The sequence below is a fragment of the Pristiophorus japonicus genome, chromosome 5 (genome assembly GCF_044704955.1).
Source record: "Pristiophorus japonicus isolate sPriJap1 chromosome 5, sPriJap1.hap1, whole genome shotgun sequence".
Taxonomy (NCBI): domain Eukaryota; kingdom Metazoa; phylum Chordata; class Chondrichthyes; family Pristiophoridae; genus Pristiophorus; species Pristiophorus japonicus.
In genome coordinates, this window is record NC_091981.1 from 246468641 (window position 1) to 246490968 (window position 22328).

The 22328-nt window shown below is 48.2% G+C and overlaps 1 protein-coding gene across 1 annotated transcript in view; it reads left to right on the plus strand.

The window, feature by feature from the left end:
- Window positions 1–16841: 16841 nt before the first annotated feature.
- Window positions 16842–22328, plus strand: part of mtpap (mitochondrial poly(A) polymerase) — a 61664-nt gene continuing 56177 nt past the window's right edge. Inside the window, exon 1 of the mRNA XM_070880244.1 lies at window positions 16842–16996. Within this exon, the coding sequence (XP_070736345.1) occupies window positions 16858–16996 (139 nt within the window). The 5' untranslated portion in view covers window positions 16842–16857. The remainder of the gene's footprint in view (window positions 16997–22328) is intronic.

Sequence of the window (22328 nt, forward strand, 5' to 3'; positions counted from 1 at the left end):
GTGGCTTTCCGGCACTGTTGTGGCCAAAGAGGGGAGCAGGATGTTTCGGGTCAAACTTTCAAATGGACTCATTCACCGGAAACACTTGGACCAAATCAAACTCAGATTCGTGGACTATCCTGAGCAACCCACCTTGGACCCTACCTTTTTTGCTCCCCCAACATACACACCAGCGGCACCACGGTTGACCATGAAGCAGAACCCATCATCCACAGCAGCCCAGCAGGGCTCAACACACCAGCAGCCCAGCAAGGCCAACTGCACAGCAGCCCAGCGAGGGCCCAACAAATGATTCAACAACACCAGCTTTCACACCGAGACGATCAACCAGGGCAAGAAGGGCCCCAGATCGACTCACATTGTAAATAGCTACACTATTGACTTTAGGCGGGGCGGGGGGGGGGGTGGAGCGGAGGGGAGTGTTGTTATATATGTAAACTTGTATTTACTCTGTACAGCCACCAGAGGGCTCATCCCCTGGAGTCCCAAGGGATCCTATAATCCCTTGGGAGCACAGGTATTTAAGGAGGCCTCACAGGTTGGAGAGGCACTCTGGAGACATGCAATAAAAGACCAAGGTCACACTTTACTTTGAGCTCAAAGTGTTCAGTCTAACTCTTTCTCCATACATAACACCCTCCCTCACCTCTTTCTCTGGTACATTGATGACTGTATCGGTTTCATTTCCCACTCTTGCCCTGAACTGGAAAATCTCATCAACTTTGCTTCCAATTTCCACACTTCCCTCCCCCTCCCCGCCCTTCACATGATCCATCGTCGACTCTTCCCTTCCCTTCCTCGACCAATATCCACTACAAGCCCCCTGACTTGCACAGCTATCTTGACTACACTTCTTCCCATCCACTTCATGTAAGGACTCAATTCCATTCTCCCAGTTTCTCTGTCTCCATCGCATATGTTCTGGTGATGCCACTTTCCATACCAGTGCTTCTGATTTGTCTTCCTTTTTCTTCAACCGAGGATACTGGCAGAACAAAATCAAAGAGCAAGTTATTATTTAAATGGAGAAAGATTGCAAACTGCCGCAGTACAGCGGGACCTGGGGGTACTTGTGCATGAAACACAAAAGGATAGTATGCAGGTACAGCAAGTGATCAGGAAGGCCAATGGTATCTTGGCCTTTATTGCAAAGGGGATGGAGTATAAAAGCAGGGAAGTCTTACTACAGCTATATAAGTATTGGTGAGGCCACACCTGGAATACTGCGTACAGTTTTAGTTTCCATATTTACGAAAGGATATACTTGCATTGGAGGCAGTTCAGAGGTTCACTCGGTTGATTCTGGGGATGAGGGGGTTGACTTATGAGGAAAGGTTGGACCGCTACTCATTGGAACTCAGAAGAATGAGAGGTGATCTTATCGAAATGTATAAGATTATGAGGGGGCTTGACAAGGTGGATGCAGAGAGGATGTTTCCACTGATGGGGGAGACTAGAACTAGAGGGCACAATCTTAGAATAAGGGTCCGCCCATTTAAAACAGAGATGAGGAGAAATGTCTTCTCTCAGAGGGTTGTAAACCTGTGGAATTCGCTGCCTCAGAGAGCTGTGGAAACTGGGACATTGAATAAATTTAAGACAGAACTAGACAGTTTCTTAAACGATAAGGGGTAATCGGGTTATGGGGAGCGGGCAGGGAAGTGGAGCTGAGTCCATGATCAGATCAGCCATGATCTTATTGAATGGCGGAGCAGGCTCGAGGGGCCGTATGGCCTACTCCTGTTCCTATTTCTTATGTTCTTATGATTCCCCTCCATCGTGGTTGTCAGGGCCCTCGACCATGCCTGTCCCATTTCCCGCACTTCTGCTCTCACCCCTTTCCCTCATTCCCAGAACCACCATATGGTTTCCCTTGTCCTCATCTTCCACCACACCAGCTACACATTCAATGGATCATCCTCTGCCATTTTCGCCACCTCCAACGTGATGCCACCACAAACACATCTTCCCCTCCCTTCCCCTTTCAGCATTCCGAAGGGAACATTTCCTCCGCTTTAGATTCCTGAGGCATTGGGACTAGTTTTGGGAGAGATGGGAAATGTACAAGCCGGACGGGTTGCACCTCACGGGGGTGTTTGCTAGTGCTGTTGGGTGGGTTTAAACTAGCTTGGTAGGGCGATAGGAATCTGAGCGTGGATTTAGTAGGGCGAGAAGCAAAGCTGGAAATAGAAGGCAGTAAATTAATAAGTAAATTTGGAAGGTAGAGGAAGCAAAGACCAGAAAATTGACAACAAAGGAGTTTGGGAGGGATTTTCACAGCAAAAAAACGGGTAGGTTGGAGGTGGGGGGTAAGTGAAAAGTTGTAAAAATCTAAAACCTGACCCCCAATCCTCAGCCAACCGGTCCAATTTCACCTTTTACTCAGTTGGGATTGGGGGGGGGTGGGCGGCAGTGGGTTGGCATTTTGAATATTATAATGAGGCCTGAAACTTCTACTTTAACCTGCTTTGCAGGTTTAACTGCAGACAGCCGGTGATCCCGAGGCTCAGGATTCCCAGTGGCTGCAGTATGACGCGAACAGCTAGGAGCAGGAGTGCTTCCTCCCAGCCCCCAAAGCTCATCCACCAGCAGCCCAGCTCTCTCCGGAGTTGGGGATCGAATTCCCCCACCCTGGAGATCGCCTCCCCCCTGGGGTCGAGGATTAGACACCTTCCCCCCCGGATTGGGATTAGATTACCTAGGCTCGGGGATCATAACCCCCCCAGGGATTGGACACCCTCCCTTGGACCCAGCACCTTCCTGTTGATATGGTGTCGTGGTCAGCCAGCGATCCCCACCCGACTGGAAGCCAGCCTGTTAATTAGGTTGACCTCCGGGTGGGAAACCCGGCCATTACATCACACACCACTGTGAAGTTAAAACCCCCGCTCCAGGTGGGTGGGAAACTGGAAAATCCCAGCCTTCGACAGTGCTTAATGGTATATACTTCAATGCGAGGAGTCTAGTGAACAAGGCAATGATCTGAGGGCACAGATAGACACATGGAAGCAAGATATCATAGCTTTCACTGAGACATGGTTTAAAGAAGGGCAGGAATGGCAGCTCAGCATTCCTGGTTTCAAGATTTTCAGATGAGATAGAGAGGGGAATTAAAAGGGAGCGGGGGTGGGGTGGGTGTGCGGGTGGGGGGGGTCGCAATATTGGTTAAGGAAATAATTACAGCTGTGAGGAGGGATGATATGTGAGAAGGATCATTTAATGGGGCCATATGGGTTGAATTGAAGAACAAAAAAGTGTTCTATAGACCCCCAAATAGTCAGAGGGAGATAGAAGAGAAAATATATCGGAACATTTCTGAGGAATACAAAAACAATAGGGCAGTAATAGTAAGGGGTTTCAACTACCCTAATATCAACTGTGATAGAATTGTGTGAATGGAATACAGGACGTAGCATTTGACTAACTGTGTCATCAAGAAGCCCGAGTAAAATTGAAGTCAATAGGAATCAAGGGGAAACTCACCACTGATTTGAGTCATACTTAGCACAAAGGAAGATGGTTGCGCTTGTTGGAGGCCAATCATCAGCCCCAGAACATTGTTGCAAAAATTCCACAGGGCAGTGTCTTAGGCCCAACCATCTTCAGCTGCCTTATCAATGACCTTCCCTCCATCATAAGTCAGAAATGGGGATGTTCACTAATGATTGCACAGTGTTCAGTTCCATTTGCAACTCTTCAGATAACAATGCAGTCTGTGCCCGCATGCAGCAAGACCTGGATGACATTTAGGCTTGGGCTAATAAGTGGCAAGTAATATTTGTGCCACACAAGAGCCAGGCAATGACAGGAGTCTTATCATCGCCGAATCCCCCACCATTACCAGAAACTTCACTGGAACAGCCACATAAATGGCTACAAGGCAGGTCAAAGGCTGGGTATGCTGCAGCAAGTGTCTCACTTCCTGACTTCCCAAAACCTTACCACCATCTACAAGGCACAAGTCAGGAGTGTGATGGAAAACTCTACACTTGCCTGAATGAGTGCAGCTCCAACACTCAAGAAGCTTGACACTATTACGCTCATAATAAAGGATGAAACTGAGTACTGTGAGCAATGAGTAAGTGTGACCTTAGCTCCTTTAATTAGATTCCAGAGTGCAGGTACTTCATAGGTGGCCTGCTTATATATAGTGCTCCCAAGGGATGCTGGGATCCCTTGGGACTCCAACGGACAGGCCCTCTGGTGATGGTGTGATACAGGTTGCCAAGGGTTAAATACATAACATCTCTCCCTCGTAAAGTCAATAGTACACTTATTTACAGGGTGAGACGATCTGGGGCTTTTCGCTCCCTTGTCGATCGTCTCGGTACAAATGGAGGTGTGGGTGAGTTGGTTGGTTCTTCACTGGGCTGCTAGGCAGCTGGCCTTAGAAACATAGAAACATAGAAAATAGGTGCAGGAGTAGGCCATTCGGCCCTTTGAGCCTGCACCGCAATTCAATGAGTTCATGGCTGAACATGCAACTTCAGTACCCCATTCCTGCTTTCTCGCCATACCCCTTGATCCCCCTAGTAGTAAGGACTTCATCTAACTCCTTTTTGAATATATTTAGTGAATTGGCCTCAACAACTTCCTGTGGTAGCGAATTCCACAGGTTCACCACTCTCTGGGTGAAGAAGTTTCTCCTCTGCTCGGTCCTAAATGGCTTACCCCTTATCCTTAGACTGTGACCCCTGGTTCTGGACTTCCCCAACATTGGGAACATTCTTCCTGCATCTAACCTGTCATGTATGTAACCAGCATACTACTGTAACCCTTATACAATTGTAACCCTCAGGTAACCACTACATACTGTACATACTTACTAGAAATGTACACCTTGACCACAAGGTGTGTACTTCTGGGAGACACTCCTTACCTGGAGATTCAGGTATATAAAGAGAGGTCCCTCGCAGGGTCAGCACTCCTTGGTCCAGGTAATAAAGGTGAAGGTCACAGAGTGACTGTGTCTGCAGTAAGTGCCTCGTGTGATTATATTTAAGAGTTAAGGATTCAACACCTGGCGACGGGAAACGGGAATCACTGAACCCAGAGGATGGCCACCGGTAGCTCAGAGGAACGTTACTGTGTGGGTGAAGACTGGGACGATTTCGTGGAGAGACTCCAGCAGACCTTTGTCACGAAGGATTGGCTGGGAGAGGATGCGGCTGACAAGTGGAGGGCGCATCTACTAACAAGCTGCAGAACAAAAAGGTATGCGCTGATGAAGGACCTGCTCGCACCCCACAAACCGGCCGACAAGTCTTTTGAAGAGTTCAGCCAGATGATCAGCGAATACTTAAAACCGGCGAGCAGCATACACATGGCCCGGCACCGGTTCTACACACATCAACGTCGGGAAGGGCGAAACATCTTGGACTTCGTGGCAGACTTGCGGCGCTTGGCCAGCCTCTGTAAGTTCTCAGACGCCAGCAGGGGGGAGATGTTAAGAGATTTTTTCATTGGGCATTAGCCATGCCGGGATCTTCAGGAAGCTCATAGAGACCAAGGACTTAACTCTAGAAGGGGCAGCATTGATAGCTCAAACTTTCATAGCGGGCGAAGAAGAGACCAAGCTAATTTACGCGAGTAGTCCTGGGTCCAATGTGGCGACGGACCAAGGAATTAACGTGATAAACGTGGCTCAAGATCTCGCAGTCAGGCAAAGGCATTTTGTAACTGCCCAAGCTGAAACCGACTCTAAGGTGGGCCTCCGACAGGGACAATGGAGAGGGGAGCGGCAATTCACGCCATCAAGGGGACCATTAACACCCACCATCAGAGTGTTTAGAAACAACCAAGGGAACAATCAGAGAGGAATGCCTGCTAACAGTCCTTTTGTGAACAACGATCTCAGCCAATGCTGGAGATGCGGGGGCAGACATTATGCGAAAAGCTGCAAATTTCAGCAGTTCGTCTGTCGGAATTGTAATGACAGAGGACATTTGGCTAGGGTTTGCAAACAGCCGGTAGCGAGGCAAATCTATGAAACAGAGGAATAAGGCGAGGGGCTTGCAGTGCAGGACAATGTCTGGGGTAAAGCCATGGATGCTGAAGTTCAGCGGGTTCATGTGGCTGACGTCCACAGCTCATACACCAAAACGCCAGCCATGATGATGAAAGTTTTATTGAATGGCATCCCAGTGCGCATGGAGCTGGACACAGGAGCTAGCCAGTCCCTCATGAGTGCACAACAATTTGAGAAACTATGGCCACACAGCTAGCAGGCCCAGACTGGAATGAATTAATACGCAGCTACGGACGTACACCCAAGAGATCATTCCAGTGCTAGGCAGTGCAAACTTGGTGGTAACACACAATGGGTCACAGAACCAGCTGCCACTCTGGATTGTTCCGGGAAATGGCCCCGCACTTTTGGGAAGGAGCTGGCTAGCTGAGATGAACTGGAAATGGGGGGATGTGCACGCCATTTCATCTGTGGAGCGAAGCTCATGCTCACAGGTACTACAAAAATTTGGCTCACTGTTTCAACCCGGTGTCGGAACGTTCAAGGGCACAAAAGTAGTTATACGCATCACCCCGGATGCCAGACCAGTGCACCACAAAGCCAGAGTGGTGCCGTACGTGATGCGTGAGAAAATTGAAAGTGAACTGGACAGGCTGCTCAGAGATGGCATAATTTCGCCCGTTGAATTGTGACTGGGCAAGTCCCATTGTTCCTGTCCTTAAAGCAGACGGCTCGGTTAGGATCTGCGGTGTCTACAAAGCCACCAACCGGGTGTCCCTTTAGGACCAATACCCGCTCCCGAGGGCGGAGGACCTTTTTGCCACGTTGGCAGGTGGCAAGCTGTTCACTAAATTGGACCTCACTTCGGCCTACATGACTCAGGAACTGGCTGAAGAATCCAAGCTTCTGACCACCATCACGACGCACAAGGGTTTATTTATCTACAACAGGTGTCCTTTTGGCATCCGTTCAGCGGCTGCCATCTTTCAGAGAAACATGGAAAGCTTGCTGAAATCCATTCTTGGCACAATCGTATTCCAGGACGACATCCTAATAACAGGTCAAGACACCGAGTAACACCTCGTCAACCTGGAGGAGGTGCTACGCCGACTGGACCGGGTAGATCTGCGGCTGAAGAAGGCCAAGTGTGTGTTTTTGGCCCCAGAGGTTGAGTTTTTGGGCAGGAGGGTTGCTGCAGACGGGATCCGGCCTACCCGAATCCAAAACGCAGGCGATCCGTCGTGCGCCCCGGCCCAGCAACACACCGGAGTTGCGATCGTTCCTGGGACTTTTGAACTATTTCGGGAACTTCCTGCCGAACTTAAGCACATTGTTGGAGCCGTTACACGTGCTCCTGCGTAAGGGTTGCGAATGGTTTTGGGGGGGGACTGTCAAGAACGGGCTTTCAACAGGGCGCGGAACCTGCTTTGTTCTAACGAACTGTTAACGTTGTATGACCCCTGTAAAAAAACTAGTTTTAACATGCGATGCATCATCATATGGGGCTGGGTGTGTGTTGCAGCATGGTAATGGAGACGGACAACTCCAACCGGTGGCTTATGCTTCCAGGTCGCTCTCCCAGGCAGAGCGTGGGTACGGCATGGTCGAAAAGGAAGCACTCGCTTGCGCTTATGGTGTGAAAAAAATGCACCAATACCTTTTCGGCAGACCGTTCGAGTTAGAAACGAACCACAAGCCGTTAACTTCTCTGTTGTCCGACAGCAAGGCGGTCAATGCAAATGCGTCAGCTCGCATACAGCGATGGGCCCTCACGCTGGCTGTGTATGACTATACCATATGGCACTGGCCAGGCACCGAAAACTGCACTGACGCGCTCAGCAGGCTTCCCATTGCCACCACCGAAGGGGCGGCGGAGCAAAGCGCTGAGATGGTCATAGCCGTTGAGGTTTTTGACACCGCAGGCTCCCCCATTACAGCCCGCCAGATCAAACTCTGGACCAACAGGGACCCCCTCCTATCCATGATAAAGAAATGTGTCCTGACAGGGGATTGGGCGCCCACGCACATGGTGTGCCCCGAGGAGGTCAGACCATTTCAGAGACGGATGGATGAGCTCTCCGTTCAAGCTGACTGCCTGCTATGGGGCAGCCGAGTGGTCATGCCCCAAAGGGGAGGGAAGCATTCATCAGGGAACTCCACAGCGAGCACCCTGGCATCGTGTTAATGAAGGATATTGCCCGGTCACATGTATGGTGACCGGGGATTGACTGAGACCTGGAAGATTGTGTTCGCAGGTGCACGACGTGTGCCCAGCTGGGCAGCGCCCCCAGGGAGGCCCCGCTCAGCCCGTGGCCCTGGCCTACCAAGCCTTGGTCACGCATTCACGTGGACTATGCGGGCCCGTTCATGGGAAAAATGTTCTTGATAATTGTCGATGCATACTCGAAATGGATCGAGTGCACGACATCCATCACCGTGGAGAGCCTGCGCACGGTTTTCGCGACCCACGGCTTACCGGACATTCTGGCCAGCGACAATGGCCCGTGTTTCACCAACCATGAATTCCAGGAGTTTATGTCGGGTAATGGCATCAAACATGTCTGGACGGTGTCGTTCAAGCCGGCTTCCAATGGCCAGGCGGAACGTGTGGTCCAAGTCATAAAGCAAGGCATGCTCCGCATCCAAGGATCCTTTCTGCAGTACCGCCTATCGCGCCTCCTGCTGGCCTATAGGTCCCGGCCGCACTCGCTCACAGGAGCGGAACTCCTCATGAAACGTACGCTCAAAACGCGGCTGTCCCTCATCCACCCAACCCTGGCAGACATTGTTGAGGGCAAGCGCCAGTCCCAAACCGAGTGCCACGATCGTAACTGAAGGGAGAGGTGAATAGAAATGGATGATCCGGTATTTGTACTTAAGCATGCATTGGGACCCAAGTGGCTGGAGGGCACCGTAATTGGTAAAGAGGGAAACAGGGTCATAGTGGTCAGACTCAACAATGGGCAGATATGCCGCAAACACTTGGACCAAGTAAAGAAAAGGTTCAGCATAGACACCGATGAACATGAAGAAGAGCATGAGATGTCAACCACACCACTGCCAGTGGACGAGTAACAAGGACAATCATCAGGATGCACAGTCCCTGCGGCCAGCCCGGACAGACCGGAATAACCTCAGCTGACAGAAACGCATGCCAAGGCTCAGTCACCAGAGCCTCAACTGCGGCGCTCCACGAGAGAGCATCGACCACCTGATAGACTTAACCTTTGAGTCAAAAAGACGTGAGGGGGGAGGTGATGTCATGTATGTAACCAGCTTACTGTTGTAACCCTTATACAATTGTAACCCTCAGGTAACCACTACATACTGTACATACTTACTAGAAATGCACAACTTGACCACTGGGGTTGTACTTGCGGGAGACACTCCTTACCTGGAGATTCAGGTATATAAGGGGAGGTCCCTCGCAGGGCCAGCGCACCTTGGTCCAGGTAATAAAGGTGAAGATCACAGGGTGACTGTGTCTGCAGTACGTGCCTCGTGTGATTATGTTTAAGAGTTAAGGATTCAACATAACCTGTCTAAAACCGTCAGAATTTTAAACGTTTCTATGAGATCCCTTCTCATTCTTCTGAACTCCAGTGAATACAAGCCCAGTTGATCCAGTCTTTCTTGATAGGTCAGTCCCGCCATCCCGGGAATCAGTCTGGTGAACCTTAGCTGCACTCCCTCAATAGCAAGAATGTCCTTCCTCAAGTTAGGAGACCAAGACTGTACACAATAGTCCAGGTGTGGCCTCACCAAGGCCCTGTACAACTGTAGTAACACCTCCCTGCCCCTGTACTCAAATCCCCTCGCTATGAAGACCAACATGCCATTTGCTTTCTTAACCGCCTGCTGTACCTGCATGCCAACCTTCAATGACTGATGTACCATGACACCCTGGTCTCGTTGCACCTCCCCTTTTCCTAATCTGTCACCATTCAGATAATAGTCTGTCTCATTGTCTTTACCACCAAAGTGGATAACCTCACATTTATCCACATTATACTTCATCTGCCATGCATTTGCCCACTCACCTAACCTATCCAAGTCACTCTGCAGCCTCATAGCATCCTCCTCACAGCTCACACTGCCACCCAACTTAGTGTCATCCGCAAATTTGGGGATACTACATTTAATCCCCTCGTCTAAATCATTAATGTACAATGTAAACAACTGGGGCCCCAGCACAGAACCTTGCGGTACTTTATTAGTCACTGCCTGCCATTCTGAAAAGTACCCATTTACTCCTACTCTTTGCTTCCTGTCTGACAACCAGTTCTCAATCCACGTCAGCACATTACCCCCAATCCCATGTACTTTAACTTTGCACATTAATCTCTTGTGTGGGACCTTGTCAAAAGCCTTCTGAAAGTCCAAATACACCACATCAACTGGTTCTCCCTTGTCTACTCTACTGGAAACATCCTCAAAAAATTCCAGAAGATTTGTCAAGCATGATTTCCCTTTTTCAAATCCATGCTGACTTGGACCTATCATGTCACCTCTTTCCAAATGCGCTGCTATGACATCGTTAGGAATTGATTCCATCATTTTACCCACTACCGATGTCAGGCTGACCGGTCTATAATTCCCTGTTTTCTCTCTACCTCCTTTTTTAAAAAGTGGGGTTACATTGGCTACCCTCCACTCCATAGGAACTGATCCAGAATCTATGGAATGTTGGAAAATGACAGTCAATGCATCTGCTATTTTAGCAAGGCCACCTCCTTAAGTACTCTGGGATGCAGACCATCAGGCCCTGGGGATTTATCGGCCTTCAATCCCATCAATTTCCCCAACACAATTTCCTGACTAATAAGGATTTCCCTCAGTTCCTCCTTCTTACTAGACCCTCTGACCCCTTTTATATTCGGAAGGTTGTTTGTGTCCTCCTTAGTGAATACCGAACCAAAGTACTTGTTCAATTGGTCTGCCATTTCTTTGTTCCTCATTATGACTTCCCCTGATTCTGACTGCAGGGGACCTACGTTTGTCTTTACTAACCTTTTTCTCTTTATACATATCTATAGAAGCTTTTGCAGTCCGTCTTAATGTTCCCTGCAAGCTTCCTCTCGTACTCTATTTTCCCTGCCCTAATCAAACCCTTTGTCTTCCTCTGCTGAGTTCTAAATTTCTCCCAGTCCCCAGGTTCCCTGCTATTTCTGGCCAATTTGTATGCCACTTCCTTGGCTTTAATACTATCCCTGATTTTCCTTGATAGCCACGGTTGAGCCACCTTCCCTTTTTTATTTTTACGCCAGACAGGGATGTACAATTGTTGTAGTTCATCCATGCGGTCTCTAAATGTCTGCCATTGCCCATCCACAGTCAACCCCTTAAGTATCATTCGCCAATCTATCCTAGCCAATTCACGCCTCATACCTTCAAAGTTACCCTTCTTTAAGTTCTGGACCATGGTCTCTGAATTAACTGTTTCATTCTCCATCCTAATGTAGAATTGCACCATATTATGGTCACTCTTCCCCAAGGAGCCTTGCACAACGAGACTGCTAATTAATCCTCTCTCATTACACAACACCCAGTCTAAGATGGCCTCCCCCCTAGTTGGTTCCTCGACATATTGGTCTAGAAAACCATCCCTTATGCACTCCAGGAAATCCTCTTCCACCGTATTGCTTCCAGTTTGGTTAGCCCAATCTATATGCATATTAAAGTCACCCATGATAACTGCTGCATCTGTATTGCATGCACCCCTAATTTCCTGTTTGATGCCCTCCCCAACATCACTACTACTGTTTGGAGGTCTGTACACAACTCCCACTAACGTTTTTTGCCCTTTGGTGTTCTGCAGCTCTATCCATATAGATTCCACATCATCCAAGCTAATATCCTTCCTAACTATTGCATTAATCTCCTCTTTAACCAGCAATGCTACCCCACCTCCTTTTCCTTTTATTCTATCCTTCCTGAATGTTGAATACCCATGGATGTTGAGTTCCCAGCCCTGATCATCCTGGAGCCACGTCTCTGTAATCCCAATCACATCATATCTGTTAACATCTATTTGCACAGTTAATTCATCCACCTCATTACGGATACTCCTTGCATTAAGACACAAAGCCTTCAGGCTTGTTTTTTTAATACCCTTTGTCCTTTTAGAATTATGATGTAGTGTGGCCCTTTTTGTTTCCTGCCTTTGCTTACTCAGCCTTCCACTATTGCTTTTTACCTTTTTACCATCTGTTTCTGACTCCATATTACTTCGCCCTGTCTCGCTGCATAGGTTCCCATCCCCCTGCCATATTAGTTTAAACACTCCCGAACTGCATTAGCAAATGTTACCCCTAGGACATCAGTTCCAGTCCTGCCCAAGTGCGGACCGTCCCTTTTGCACAGGTCATACTTCCCCCAGAACTGGTTCCAATGTTCCAGGAATTTGAATCCCTCCCTCTTGCACCACTGCTCAAGCCATGTCTTTATTCTAACTATCCTGCTCCCTCTACTCTGATTAGCACGTAGCACTGGTAGCAATCCAGAGATTACTACCTTTGAGGTCCTACTTTTTAATTTAACTCCTGGCTCCCGAAATTCAGCTTGTAAGACCTCTTCCCGCTTCTTACCTATATCGTTGCCGGGCTGTTGGGGATGAAGAGTTCGGCTTCGTAGTCAATCATGATGTCGGTTGCCACATGTGTGTGTCTTGGAGGGTTGAAGTTGGTGATGTCCTCTTCGGGTTGCTCGTAGCTGTTAGTGAACCGCAATTTGATTTGGTCCAAATGCTTTCTGCATGTTAGTCCATTGGCCAATTTGACCTGAAACACCCAACTCCCTTCTTTGGCTATGACCGTGCCAGTGAGCCATTTGGGACCATGTCCATAATTGAGTACAAACACAGGATCATTGACCTCAATATCGCGTGACAAATTTGCGCGATCATGGTACATGCTTTGTTGATGCCGTCTGCCCTCGACGTGATCATGGAGATCAGGGTGGACAAGAGAGAGCCTTGTTTTGAGCGCCCTTTTCAAGAGCAGCTCAGCATGGGGAACCCCGGTGATCGAGTGGGGTCTGGTGCGGTAGCTGAGCAGAACTCAGGACAGTTGGGTCTGCAGGGAGCCTTCTGACACGCGTTTCAAGCTTTGCTGGATGGTCTCCCTTGCGCAGTAGCAAATGTAGGGGTTCTAGCAAGGTGTTTAACCCGGGTAGGAAATTACCGAAACAGTTGAGAAGTCCCAGGAACAACCGCAGCTCTGTCACGTTCTGTGGTCTCGGCGCGTTCTTGATGGTCTCCGTTTTGGCGTCGGTGGGTCTGATGCCATCTGCTGCATTCTTTTTCCCAAGAACTCGACCTCTGGCACCAGGAAAACACACTTCGAGTGTTTCAAACTGAGTCCCATGCGATCTAGCCAACTTAGAACCTCTTCCAGATTTTTCAAGTGTTCGATGGTGTACCGACCTGTGACCAGTATGTCGTCCTGGAAAACCACGGTGTGTGGAACCGATTTTAGCAGACTCTCCATGTTCCATTGGAAAATTGCCGCGGCCGACCGAATCCCGAACGGACATCTGTTATAGATGTACAGACATTTGTGCTTTTTGATGCAGGTAAGGCCTTTCAAGGATTCCTCCAGCTCCTGCGTCATGTAGGCCGAGGTCAGGTCCAACTTGGTGAACGTCTTTCCTCCAGCCAGGGTCGCAATAGGTCGTCTGCTTTGGGTAGCGGGTACTGGTCCTGTAACTAAAAACGGTTAATCGTTACTTTATAGTTGCCACAAATTCTGACCGCGCCATCATCTTTGACTACCGGAACAATCGGACTGGCCCACTCGTTGAATTCCACCGGCGCGATGATGCCTTCTCGCTGCAGCCTGTCCAGCTCAGTTTCCATTTTATCTCGCATCATATACGGTACCGCCCGTGCCTTGTGGTGGATGGGTCATGTACCGGGAACCAAATGGATCTGCACTTTCGCCCCCGAGAAACTTCCAATGCCTGGCTCGATCAACGATGGAAATCTGCTCAGAACCTGGGCACATGAGGCGCCATCAACGGACGAAAGCACTCGGATGTTGTCCTAGTTCCAGCGGATTTTTCCCAGCCAGCTTCTGACGAACAGTGTGGGGCCATCCCCTGGCACGATCCATAGTGGGGGTTCGTGCACTACTCCATCATGGGATACTTTGACTTCTCTGCTGCCAATTACAGGAAACAGTTCTTTGGTGTAAGTTCTTAGCATGGTATGAATGGGGCTGAGCTTGGGCCTGTGTGCTTTGTTGCACCACAGCCTGTCGAAGGCCTTTTTGCTCATTATGGACTGACTCACCCAGTTCCATGGATACTGGAATTCCATTCAGTTCAATTTTTAACATTATTGGTGGACATTTCATGGTGAAGGTGTGTACCCGGTACACTTCTGCCTCCTCGGTTCGAGTCTCTAGTTCAGCCTGATCCACCGTGGATCGATCTTCCTCTGCAATGTGGTGGTTTGCAGGGTTTGCAGCTCACCTGCACATTCGCTGGAGGTGTCCCATTGTTGTGCAGCCGTTGCATGCATAGTGCTTGAAGCGGCATTGATGGGCCCGATGATCACCTCCACAATGCCAACAAGGTGTTAACTGCCTCGCATTAACGATTGATGGCGGACTCTGGGTCATCTGAGGTCATGCAGCAGCCGGCATGTACGTTCTGCCATGTATATTCCTGCTCGAAAACAACGTTACTTTGTGCACAGAACTGGCCGAAACCACTTTATGCTGCAAAATTTGTTTGGTGTTATCGCTGGCGGACATAAATGCCTGGGCTATTGTTATGGCTTTGCTCAGATTCGGTGTTTCAACAGTCAATAGTTTGCAAAGGATTACCTCATGGCCAATGCCAAGCACATAAAAGTCTCTCAGCATTTGTTCAAGGAATCCATCAAATTCGCAATGTCCTGCAAGGCGCCTTAGTTCGACAACGTAGCTCGCCATTTTCTGGCCCTCCGACCGTTGACACGTGTTGAACCGATACCTCGCCATCAAAACGCTTTCCTTAGGATTTAGGTGCTCCCGGACCAGCGTACACAATTCTTCATAGGATTTGGTTGTTGGTTTGACCGGAGCTAGAAGATTCTTCATGAGGCCATAGGTTGTTGCCCTACAGACGATAAGGAGGATCACCATTTGTTTGGCAGCGTTCTCGTCCCCTTCCACTTGTTGGCTATGAAGTATTGGTCGAGTCTCTCCACGAAGGCCTCCCAATCGTCCCCTTCTGAGAACTTCTTCAGGATACCAACTGTTCTTTGCATTTTCATGCGGTTATTCGTTACCTCGTTGCCAATTATTACACTCATAATAAAGGATGAAATTGAGTACAGTGAGCAATGAGTAAGTGTGACCTTAGTTCCTTTAATTAGATTCCAGAGTGCAGGTACCGCGTGGATGGCCTGCTTATATACAGTGCTCCCAAAGGATGCTGGGATCCCTTGTGACTCCAACAGGTAGGCCCTCTGGTGGTGGTGTGATACAGGTTGCCAAGGGTTAAATACATAACAGACACCATCCAGGACAAAGCAACCTGCTTGATTGGCACCCCATTCACAACCCTAAATATTCACTTCCTTCAGCACCGGCGCACCGTGGCTGCAGTGTGTACCATCTAGAAGATGCACAGCAATAAGTTGGCAAGGCTTCTTCGATAGCACTTCCCATCCGCAACCTCTACCATCTGAAAGTGCAGCAGGTGCATGGGAACACCATCACCTCTAAGTTCTCCTCCAAGTCACACACCATCTGACCTGAAAATATATCGCTGTTCCTTCATCATCGCTGGGTCAAAATCCTGGAACTCTCTTCCTAACAGCACTGTGGGAGTACGTTCACCACACGGATTGTAGCGGTTCATGGAGACGACTCGCCACCACCTTCTCAAGGGCAATTAGGGATGGGCAATAAAAGCTGGCCTTGCCCTCGATGCCCACATCCCATGAACTGATTAAAAAAAAATCCACCCATCACAATAGCTCTCTCTCAGGGTCCTAACAACTTCACTCTCAAATTCCTAAATCCCCGCCACCATCCCCCTGGCGCTGTCAAATTTCTTAACTGTTCCTGCCTATTTAAACATAGCCAGAGCATTTCTGGCAATGGCTTCTCTTCCCCTCTGCACCATCACCTCTGAAGTCTCTCAAGGATCTATCCTTGGCCTAGTCCTGTTTCTGATCTATATGCTGCCCCTCACTGACATCATCCACAGATAAGGGTTCAGTTTCCACTTGTAGACCAATAATGCCCAGCCAGCTGTGCCTATGCACTACCTCTAACAATCTCTTGACTGCTTCTGTGCTATCAGACTGATTTCCAACATTTCACCGTGGATAATTCTTAGCTTCTTGCAGTTCAAAATGAGGAAAACATTAAGTCATTGTCTTTAGCTCCTGCCATCAACTCCACTCCTTTGTCGTTGATTCCATTTTCCTCCCTGGCCAACCTCTCAGGCTGAACCACACTGTTCAACCCTGAGTTTAAAATCACTCTCATCTTTAAATCTTTCCAATGCATGGCCTTACCAAGCTCAATCTCCACGTTTCCAATCTATAGCACCTCACCTACCTCCCTGCAGCAGTGGAACTCCCTGCTCCACCATGGGCACTGGGACATTCAGCTGTTTGGGGTCCCACTCTCTGGAATCCCCTTCACCTCTTTCTTTCCTTTCAAAATCATATGAAATCCAATCTCTTTAGCCACCCTTCCTAATATTTTTGTTTGACATTTTGTTTCCCATATCTGGGAAGCGTTTTGTTTGTGGGTAAGGCGCTATAATAATGCAAGTTATTGCCCTTTCACTTGCCTTCCCTTGACTGGCTGTGACCTTATTGCTGGAAGAGCATCTTTAGTCAGGAGAGCTCAACACAGCAGTGCGCAGGCGCCGTGGGGCTGGCCAACATGGCGTCTTCCATATGGTGGCGGGGATTGCGGGCCGCGGGGCGGCTGAAGCTGCGGCTGGCCGGCTCCCACAGACAGAGCGGCGGCGGTAGCAGCTCGGCTGAGACAGCGCCGGTTCTAGCTGGCAGCGAGGAGTCAGGTAACGAACAGCTGATTGCGGGCGGGGGGAAGCACGGTTCTCGGTCCGAGCCCGGGGCCTGGGTTAACATGAACATGGCGGATCAGACCCCTGCCGCCGGGTCACTCACAGGCTCAGTTCATTCAGTGAGCAAGCAGGTGCCACAACACAGCGCCCGCACCATAAAGTGAAGGGAGTGTAGTTTGTGCCAGTGTTAAATGTAAAGTGTCACCGTGGCTCAGTGAGTAGCACACTCGCCTCTGAGTCAGAAGGTTCAAATCGCACTCCAGGGACTTGACATATACATCCAGGCTGACACTCCAGCACAGTGTTGAGGGAAACATAGAAACATAGTGCTGCACTGTCTGAGGTGTCGTGTTTCAGATGTGACTTTAAACCGCGGCCCCATCTGCTCTCTCAGGTGGACGTTAAAGATCCCATGGCACTATTTTGAAGAAGAGCAAGGGGTTATCTCCAGTATCCGAGCGTAGCGGCCTCGACCTGCGAGAGACCATCGGCAGCAGGTCGGGGCTATAAAAGGAGCGGCGTGCGGCACCTGGACAGCATAGAGGCGTACCACTCCAGGGAGCAGCTGGTGCAGGAGGGCGACTGCAGTGAAGGGGGATGTCATCAAGGTCCAGGTAGTTGATTGGAGCGTGGGCAGATACAGCAGGAGTGACGAGGTTGGGGCAAAGGAGTAGCGAGAAATTTTAGAGGGACGTGACCGGGGCCCAGGAGAGGCGTGAGTTTGGAGCCAGAAGAGGCGAGGGCTCAGGGGCAGCACGGGCCAGCCCACACTGCGATATGTGTGCGCACTAGGTCCGTGCAACAGAGCTGGACTCCAGTCGTCTTGGTTAATCCTTGTCAGTGGACCAAGACCAAGCTCTGTCAAGCCCGTGTGGTGGCTGGTGTGCAAAGGCCACCACATGTTAAAACAATCCACACACAGGCATCTTCCACCCTTCAGTATGTAGTTCAGGACCTGGAATATTAGGTCCTCCTTTGAATCACCTGTGAACTCATCCTTTTTTGAAGTGGAAGCAAGTCATCCTTGACACGAGGGACTGCCTATGATGAGTCAATGTTTATCCTTCAACCAGCATAACAGATGATCTGGTCATTATCACATTGCTGTTTGTGGGAGCTTGCCGTGTGCAAATTGCTGGTGTGTTTCTTACATAAAGGCCCTGAAATTCCGGTCTCCCGGGTCCATACAGTGTGTACGGACCCGGGAAGGCATCACAAAACCAGTTTTCAGTGCACAATGCGCATGCGCTGAAAACCGGCTTTTCCGATCCGTCAAGCTATCTCGGCAGCCAGGATATTCGCATGGGCAAGATTGCGGTATTTACCCATATCTTGACCAGCAGATGTCCTGAAAACTCTTGCGCCTGATAAAAGCAGGCTTATAGGCGGAAGAGTTTTAAAACACACTTAAAACATTTAAAAAAAAGTTTTAAAAACACATTAAACCAAAATGTATGGAGGCTATTCCCAGTAACTGACATTTCCCCTGACCTTTCAAATAAAAAAAAATACATAAATAACTTTAATTTAAATGAATGTTAAATATGTAGTGTATTTTTTCTATTTTGTATTAATGTTTTGAGTGTTGGGGGTGGGGGGGGTTCTCATTCATAATAATGGGAACTCTAACTTGTAGAGTTCCCATTATGGATGAGAACATACTTTACCTGATTGGCTGCCAGAGCCATGTGACTGCAGCTCCAGCCCTGCGCACGACCTGACATGCACGCGCTGCGACAGTCAGTGGAGGCCTCAGGACTGGGAACTCGTGTGGGCGCAGCAGGAACTGCTGGGTGCGCATCTTTTTTTTGTAGAATACAGTTGAACGCCCGTGGGCAGGAAAACAGGATTTCTGGGCCTATAACAGCGACTACACTTCAAAAGTACTCCATTGGCTGTAAAATGCTTTGGGATGTCCGGTAGTCATGAAAGATGCTATATAAATGCAAGTCTTGTTCTTTTAAAGGTGGAAAGGTCAGGGGAAATGTCAGTTACTGGGAATAGCCTCCATACATTTTGGTTTAATGTGATTACTTTAATGTACCTCACACTTGTTAAAAGCACAATTCTACATAAATGGATTTCAAATCACTGGTTAGGTCCCAGCTGGAGTATTGTGTCCAGTTTTAGGCACCACACTTCAGGGAGAGGATACAGAAGAGATTTACGAGAATGGTTCCAAGGACAAGGGACTTCAGTAATGTGGAGAGATTGGAGAAGCTGGAATTGTTCTCCTTTAAAGCAGAGAAGGTTAAGGGGAGATTTAATAAAGGTATTCAAAATTATGTGTCTGTTTGATGGTGTTGATAGGGGGAAACTGTTTTCACTGCCAGGAGGGTCAGGTCAGAGAGGTCTGCAATTGAAATGAGTTTGAGCATCAAGCTTTTGATCACCCCTCTTAATATTTCCGCATTTGGCTCAGAGGCTTTTTTTTGGCGGCTTTCTCTGAAATGAGAGAAAACAGGGAATTATCGGTTAGCCTGACATCGGTGGTGGGGAAAATGCTGTAATCAATTATTAAAGATGTAATAACGCATTTGGAAAGCAGGATCGGTCCAAGTCAGCATGGATTTATGAAAGGGAAATCATGCTTGACAAATCTTCGAGTTTTTTGACGATGTAACTAGTAGAGTGGATAAGGGAGAACCAGTGGATGTGATGTATTTGGACTTTCAAAAGGCTTTTGACCAGGTCCCCCACAAGAGCTTAGTGTGCAAAATTAAGGCACATGGTATTGGGGGTAATGTATTGACGTGGATAGAGAACTGGTTGGCAGACAGGAAGCAAAGAGTTGGGAATAAATGGGTCCTTTTCAGAATGACAGGCAGTGACTAATGGGGTACCGCAGGGTTCAGTGCTGGGACCCCAGCTATTTACAATATACATTAATGATTTAGACGAAGGAATTGAGGGTAATATCTCCAAATTTGCAGATGACACTAAGCTGGGTGGCAATGCGAGCTGCGAGGTGGACGCTAAAAGGCTGCAGGGTGATTTGGACAAGTTAGGTGAATGGGCAAATGCATGGCAGATGCAGTATAATGTGGATAAATGTGAGGTTATCCAGTTTGGTGGCAAAAACAGGAAGGCAGATTATTATCTGAATGGTGACAGATTAGTAAAAGGGGAGGTGCAAAGAGACCTGGGTGTCATGGTACATCAGTCATTGAAGGTAGGCATGCAGGTACAGCAGACAGTAAAGAAAGCAAATGACATGCTGGCTTTCATAGTGAGAGGACTTGAGTATAGGAGCAGGGAGGTCTTACTGCAATTGTACAGGGCCTTGGTGAGACCACACCTTGAGTATTGTGTGCAGTTTTGGTCTCCTAATCTGAGGAAGAATGTGCTTGCTATTGAGGGAGTGCAGCGAAGGTTCACCAGACTGATTCCCAGGATGGCAGGACTGACATATGAGGAAAGACTGGATCGGCTAGGCTTATACTCACTGGAATTTAGAAGAATGAGAGGGGATCTCATAGAAACTTAGAAAATTCTGACGGGACTGGACAGGTTAGATGCAGACAGAATGTTCCCGATGTTAGGGCAGTCCAGAACCAGGGGTCACAGTCTAAGGATAAGGGGTAAGCTATATAGGACTGAGATGAGGAGAAAGTTTTTCACCCAGAGAGTTGTGAACCTGTGGAATTCACCACCACAGAAAGTTGTTGAGTCCAGTTCATTGATCGTATTCAAAAGGGAGTTAGATGTGACCCTTACGACTAAAGGGATCAGGGGGTATGGAGAGAAGGCAGGGGTGGGGTACTGACGTTGCATGATCAGCTATAATCATATTGAATGGCGGTGCAGGCTCGAAGGGCCAAATGGCCTGCTCCTGCACCTATTTTCTATGTTTCTATGTAAACATCTCAATGCCTCTCTCAATGTATTGCTTTTGAAGTACAGTTACTTTTATCTCAGCAAATGTAGTCACCATTCCATAGCTGTAGTATTTCCCAGATAGTTGCAATGAATGGCTGGTTGGTGTTCAGTGGCAGTTGGAGGAGGAATGATGACCAGTCTACTGGGAGAACTCTACCTTTCTCCAAACAGTGCCATTAAATATGGCATCTTTAACAATAACATGCAAATCAGGAAGGAGATCTGGAGAAATCAGGCCAAGCATATGCCCTTAAAGAAAAAGGGTAGTAATAACAATTCTAGAGCCCCCTGGATGTCTAGGAACTTACAGGGGAGGTTAAAGGAAAAAAAGGGAAGATTATGTCATACCAACGGCTAAATACCGTAGAATCTCTGGAGGAATATAGAAAATTCAGAGGTGAAGTTAAAATGGATATTAGGAATGCTAAGAGAGAGCATGAAAAATTCTTGGCAAGGAAAACCCAAAGATGTTTTATATATTAAGAGCAAGAGGATAACTAAAGAAAGGGTAGGACCTATTGGAGACCATGTGAGTAATCTGTGTGTGGAGGCGGAAGATGTGGGTTTGGTTTTTATTGAATACTTTGCGTCTGTTTTCACAAGAGAAAGGGGCAATGCAGATACTGCTATCGAGGACGAGTGTGAAATAGTGAGAAAGGAGGTATTAAGGGGCTCAGCATCTTTGAAAGTGGATAAGTCCCAGGCCCAGATGAAATGCATCTCAGGCTGTTGAGCGAAGCAAAAGAGGAAATAGTAGAGGTCTTGACCATCATTTTCCAGTCCTCTTTGGATTCAGGCACGGTGCCGGAGGATTGCTAATGTGGTACCCTTGTTTAAGAAGGGAGAAAGGGATAGGCTGAATAATTACAGGCCTGTCAGCCTAACCTCAGTGGTGGGAAAACTATTGGAAAAAATCCTGAAGGACAGGATAAACCTACATTTAGAAAGGCAAGGATTGATCGGGGACGATCAGCACGGACTTGTTATGGGCAGATTGTGTTTGACTAACCTGATTGAATTTTTCGAGGAGGTAACCAGGAGGGTTGATGAAGGTAGTGCATACGATGTAGTGTATATGTACTTTAGCAAAGCTTTTGATAAGGTCCCACATGGTAGCCTGGTCATGAAGGTAAAAGCCCATGAGATCCAGGCAAAGTGGCAAGTTGGATCCAAACTTGACTTAGAGGTAGGAAGCAAAGGGTAATGATTGATGGATGTTTTTGTGACTGGGAGGATGTTTCCAGTGGGGTTCTGCAGGGCTCAGTACTGGGTCCCTTGCTTTTTGTAGTATACATCAATGATCTAGATTTGAATATAGGGGGTATGATTAAGAAGTTTGCAGATGACACTAAAATTGGTTGTGTGGTTGATAATGAAGAGGATAGTCATGGACTGCAGGACGATATCAATCTACTGGTCAGGTGGACAGAACAGTGGCAAATGAAAT